This window comes from Propithecus coquereli, unplaced genomic scaffold (genome assembly GCF_000956105.1).
Source record: "Propithecus coquereli isolate 6110/MARCELLA unplaced genomic scaffold, Pcoq_1.0 Scaffold81, whole genome shotgun sequence".
NCBI lineage: Eukaryota > Metazoa > Chordata > Mammalia > Primates > Indriidae > Propithecus > Propithecus coquereli.
In genome coordinates, this window is record NW_012154285.1 from 4,321,544 (window position 1) to 4,327,790 (window position 6,247).

The window sequence follows — 6,247 nt, forward strand, 5'->3', positions numbered from 1 at the left end:
TGCTCAGGCTGGTCTCGAACTCCTGAGCTCGAACAATCCGCCTGCCTCGGCCTCCCAGAGAGCTAGGATTACAGGCGTGAGCTACCGCGCCCGGCCAACATCAGACCTTTTATTAATAAGTCCCTCAAAACTCTTTTTATAGGGGGAAAAAACCAGCATGTCACTTTTGAGATTTTCAATATCTCTATTTTAAGAGCACTCAAATCTTCTGGCACAGAAATTAAACAACCAGCATTTTGGAAGACTCTTTAAAGTTAACATTTACCCATCAATCTGCTGCCCAGTTTCAGGCAGGCAGACTGTTCGTGTTTCCTTTGTTGACCCTTTGAAGTTTGGTTATTGTAGTTAGTAGAGATTGGCGTTTATCTGGCATTTTAAATTGTGGTGACAGTGTAGATTTCATTTGGTGTTCTATTCTGATAACTGCACTATGTCAACTGTGTGAACCTAAAACTCTAAAGCCAATTAATCTGGTGAACATTTGAGCATGTCTTTCTCGCGAGGTACAGTTAAGCTAGGAAGGATACAAAGATGGATTATGTGTGGTCCCTGCCCTTCGAGGGTTTATGCCATTTGTTTCCAATTCTCATAATGCAAATAGATGGGATCCAAACAAAAACAAAGGCATCAGTTCCAAACTGCTCTTCTGAGCCACCATCCTCAGTGCTATTTGTTGATCGTGCTTGGATTAAACTAGTATATGTCTAGTTCTTCTGAGAGTTCTTAAAATTATCTCCTGAGAATAATTTGATCTGAGCTACTTACTCACTTGAGGAGATGCATAGTTCATGATATTGATGACAGATTTCCTTCCTGAGGCATAGTTTTAATGACATTTCTCTAGATTATATTTAAACAGTTCCCAACAATTCCATTCACACAAATTTATAAATTTGCAATTGGGATGATGGCGTTAGGAGAGGCTTCAATTTCTTGGCCTGCCAAAGCGGAAGAACGCTAATGGGTGATGGCCGCTGGGACAGGAAGAACAAGCTGCATTGTTTGAATGTGGCGATTTAGTTGTAGTCAGCGAGGGTGGGTCCGGTTACAGTTTAGGAGTTTTTTTCCCCTCGTAACACAAGGCATCATGCTAACCTGGAGCGTTTGGAACGTAAGTTGACTTCAGACCGTTGGTGTCGCACAGGCAGCTGGGGAGGGAGGAAGTGAGCAGCAGGAGGAGATTCCTCAACCCCCTCCCTTGCCACAGCCCCACTTCTGAGCTCTGGGCCATACCAGGTGATGGAGGTGCAGGGCCAGGGTGGATCTAGCCAAGATAGCTCTTAGGATTTGGGTAAAACTCCTCTTTCCTGCAACGCTACCTGGAATTTCTTGTAGTGGTCATTGCTGGTACTTCAGTGAGATGACTCTTTCGTGTCTGGAGTCTTCACTAAATACCCTTGTGTCACCCACCCCAGGTTAGTGTGGGGTTGGTTTCAGCCCTATTATGAGGTAAATTGTTTTTGTGCCCCCTTCTTTGAGTTATTCCAATAAAAAGCTTAACTTTGTGCCCGGGAAGCAAAGGATTGGGAGGAAGAGATTACAGCCCCAGCTGCTGTCACTCTGCCTCAGCTGTCCCTGCTGCTGCATTCCCCAGACCTCCGACCCCTGAGCAAGGTGGGGTGAGGAGGAACCAGCCCCCAGGGCAGAGCGAGCCTGGGCTGCTTTGGAGTCTTGACCTTTTTCCTGCCCCACCAGACCAGAGGGAATCGTGTCCTCCTGTCAGTAACGTGGCACACCACGGCCAGGACTCTTAACAGGAAGGAGGGACAATGGGAGACATACCAGTAACATGCCATAGAACCCGGTGGAGGGAGGCGTGGGGGAGTAGGTTGAAAAGCCCCTGCTCCCATGACTCGTTCCCTGCTCTAGACTTAGCCAGATTTCAAGGACCATCCGACGTGAGAAGACTGACGGGACCAGTGCTTCTCAACACAGGGCCGTCAGTGTGCCGCTCCTTAGTCCTGTCCTCAGTGCTCACAGCTGGACGAGCAACTGTTTGCTTTCCCTGCGGTTCACACGTGTATGGGGTGGTTCTTATCCTCTGGAGCTTTTTTGGTGTTTCTCCTCACCTAAACACTTCCCCCCGAATACTGTCCTTGCCCCTGGAAACCAGCACGCGGAACCAGGTGTTCTTTTCCTGTATGCTACGTCCTGGACTGGTTTAGGAAGGCTCTTGGTTTCAGTTAGGCAGCTCCTATTTTCAACTGGAGATCAACACAAAATGGTTCCTCGTATAATTTTGAATCTTAGGGAATGTAATAGAAGCAGTCTAATTTTTATCTTTAATTACTCACCTGGCATAGTAATAAATCTACAATACATTTAGCATGACAACAGATTCATGATGAATTCATAAGTAAAATATTTGCAAGTCAATATTAATGTTTATTTTGTTTCTCAATTTTAAAACTAGTCTTTTGTTTTTCAAGATATCTTGTCATGTAGAAAGAAAACTAGCTTCTTTAAAAATTGTTAGAAATATTTTCATAGGTATTTTCAGAGTCATTCACTGAATATTTCCAGAATTTGTTTTTTTGGACCCTCTTTTCTCTATAAAATGTATTTACCCATGACCCACTAAGAAAAAATGAAAAATGTTCCTATATTTGGATCACAGCTGAAGTCAACTGCCAGTTGTAACTCCTATCCTTTCGGTTCTGGTACCTACTGGCTTTATTATGTGGGGCAAGTCGTTTTACTTCCCGAGCTTTAGTCTTTATGTGTTAAAATATAAATAATAACATTGGCCTCCTTGGGCTTTGAGGATTAAATGATAAAATGTACATAAAAGCATTTCGTGAATTTTAAAGCATTATATATCATTTTTATAGGTCAATACTTCAGGACATTTTGGCCACTTTTAGATTACTTCTTTGATGCCTTGTTTTAATTTTCCTTACTGTGAGCTTAAGAGAGAAGGAACAGGACCACAAACTTAGCACTCTGACAAGCCACACAAATGCTGAGACCAAACGGTCCGTCATGAAGGCAGCGACCACCTGGGAAATAAAACGTTTGGCTTATGATAACTTCATCATAAGAAAAATGTTCTGATTTGTCAAGAATTGATGGACTTTAGCCAGAAGATAAACTTTAGCTGTGATATGTATGTGTGTGTATACATATATATACCCATAATTAAAATCAAGCCTCCCAGCTTTTGAATGACTAATTACCTGAGGCTAAAATTCCTTCTCCACTTTTCTTCACTTGCTAAATAAACATCTCTGTAAAAAGCCTAATTTTAGTGTGCTAAGAGAAATTTTGTGTAGATTTAGTTCCCCAAATCTACATGAGGTCATCTCAATATGGATATTGTAGGTAGATGGAGAATTAAAAACTGAGAAAATTGAATACGCCAAGCACTGCCACCCATTAGACAATTGAAGTTAAAAATAAATGTGTTCATGCATCAGCAGATGGATTCATACCCAGATGACTTGATTCAGAATTCAGCCACGTATGACAGCTTGCTAAATGGAGTTTAACCAGCACAGACTTACTTAAAATTTATAATTGCATCAAAGCCTTCTACAGCATAAAACTAAAATTTAGTGATCAAATAAAATATTTTGTATGTTTGTATATGAAGGATAATAATTTAAGATGTATCTTTTGGATTAATTTTAATAATGGGAAGATGCTTCCTACACCTATCCTCATATTTTATATGCTAATGTTCACGGTATAGGTTAGCAGCCTGTGTTATATTTTTATTTGCTTCCTATAATTACAGATTAACATTGTGGAAAGAATACTACCAAAATAAAACAACTGTTATGTAATTAGAAAACTGTATTTCCTTTGGACATTCTGTCTCTAGTTGTCCTAAAAATATACTCAGGTTTACATCAGCACTGGGCTCTGACAGACACTGGTAAATGGGACCACTGGATTTTTATTTCTTCCAGTGAAAACCAAATCGTGTATCTGTAGTTAGAACAGAGTGCCTTGGCAGCAAATTAAGTCACGTTATCAGCATACTGGGTTTTAGTGTAATTACCTAATGGAAATAGTCCTAAAGGATAGAGGGCTGTACTGACCAGCTCATTTGTCATTTATTTTATAGCAAAATTCCTTTTTGTATGAGATAAGTGTGGGTGGTGGGAGTGGTGGCATAGGGTTTATGAGGTTTTAAAAAAATGTAATAATTGAGGGTGGCAGTCCTCCTCCTGAGAGGTTAAAGCCATTTGGCCCCTCCTGCATGTAGATAATAGTGTCTCCAGTTATTATAGATCCCATCAGGCACGTGACCCAGATATATTTTCCTCAGTGCTGTGAAGCTGGTTGTCTCCCACAGTTTCCTTGCCTGTCTTGTTTCTATGGTAACCCTGCACTCACTGTCCTTGCAGAGAAACCCTAAAGCAGGCAGCAGCTCAGAAGTCCCAGCAGCTTTCGGCATTGCAAGAAGAGAACGTTAAACTTGCTGAGGAACTGGGGAGAAGCAGGGACGAAGTCACAAGTCATCAAAAGGTCAGTGTCCTTTGGTGAGGGTTTCCAGCTCTGCCACGCTGATGCTGCGCCTGTTGGCAGTGTGCTTGGAGACTACTCGGATGTGCTCGGTGTGGCTGGGTCATTCCGAATGGAATTTCAAGTTACCCGTGTTGTGTCTCCTCCTTTTCAAGCATGCTGCTGTAGGATTTAGGATTTAGGGGTAGGAGTGAATTGACAGGTCCTTTAAAAAAAAAAAAGCCACAAAACACTAGAAATTGTAAACAAGCAGAAAATAAGATCTTTATTAGATGAACTTACAGCAATACATTTAAATGGGAAGAGGGACAATATCTTCTCCCTGCTGCTCCTTGGATCTCAAAATTATTATTCTCTTAAGATTTTTTTCTCTTTGATCAAAATTGATTTTAAGGAAATAGATTCCAAGAATATGGATTTGATGTGAAGGTTGGCAGCTGATTTAAAATAGAACTCTACTTTTCTTTAAAAATGTCCTAATGGACTGTGTATATATGTGCACTTGTGTGCACTGATGTTTATAGAGTGTGTGTTACAACTGGATTGAACTATAAGCAAATCACAACCTATTTGCTTCCATATTTAAATTACAGAGTTTTCTGACAGAAGTTGATTAAACACGAGAACAAAAGCGGTTTTAAAGAATGCTGTCTTCTGCTTTTTACACTTCTCTGACAGTTGAATCAAAGTGCTGAATTGTTAGTTATATCTGACCTCAGAGCAGCAGCTTGAAATTATTTTTTTAAGAGACTTTTGCTGTGTAGTCATTAAGTCTTGGTTTGTACTCCAAGGGAAAAAATTATTTTTCCTCATTTTTTGTTGCAAACATTAATTCTCACTTAGGACGGAGTAGTTTGGGGTAATTGTATTGATTACCCATTGACATGATGCAGTTTGTTGAGAAAGCACTTTTTGGAGAGTTGATTTCAGACTTTAAAATCTTTATTATAGCTTTCCACAATTTTCTTATTTCATAAAAGAATTGCCAGACTCCAAGATGATGAGATGCTAGTGGAGATAGTAACTAACATTTATTGGCTGTTACTATGTGACAGGCACAAATAAATGATAGCTATCATCTCACTTAATCCCTACCATAATTCTAAGAGATGGCACTGTTGTTATCTCCATTTGTAAAAGACGAAACGGAAGCATAAAGAAGATAGTAATTTGCTCAACATCGTTCAGCTAGTAGTGTCAAGAGATGTTTGTCATCTTCTGATTGGGGTCCGGAAAAGAATCAAAGTGTGTTGACTCAATGAGGATCACTGCACTCTCCTTTGATCAATCAGTTTGTGAGAAATTGGAGTTCATGAAGAATAGAAGCCCTTTGATCACAAGAGGTTGTTGTTTTCCTGGCACAAGCTAGAGCATCTGAAACATTTGGCATCTCCAACATCGGCGTGTCCACAAGCACTTGGAAGAGAAGAATTTTGGCTAAGTGCCGAGTCTGCTTCCGTCTCAGTTTATCTCATCTCATGGAAAGTCTCTGCTAGAGAGAGTGCATTCCATAAACAGGAAGAACACAGATCGCCCTCTTGTCTGATGTCGTGACCTTAGCTGCATAGGTGACTACAGTTCTTGTCTCCGTCGTTCAGAACCAGAAGGGATTCAGGAAACATCATGATTTCTTCGGCAGAGTTTCCAGGGCTTCTCTCCATCCTAGCAGCTCTGTTCTCTTTTGCATTAGGGATTCCAATTAGCTTCCTACTAAGAAGGTTTTGTGATAAAAAGTTTGAAAGTCAGTCACTTTGCAGGGGGTTAGAAAATAGTGTCT

At 40.6% G+C, this 6,247-nt stretch overlaps 1 protein-coding gene across 8 annotated transcripts in view; it reads left to right on the forward strand.

The window, feature by feature from the left end:
* The window catches only part of CLIP1 (CAP-GLY domain containing linker protein 1), a 133,194-nt gene that overhangs the window by 100,756 nt on the left and 26,191 nt on the right, over positions 1-6,247 (forward strand). For all 8 annotated transcript variants that reach the window (XM_012663504.1, XM_012663506.1, XM_012663508.1 and 5 more), the window contains one exon: positions 4,353-4,473. In XM_012663504.1, the coding sequence (XP_012518958.1) occupies positions 4,353-4,473 (121 nt within the window). The remainder of the gene's footprint in view (positions 1-4,352; positions 4,474-6,247) is intronic.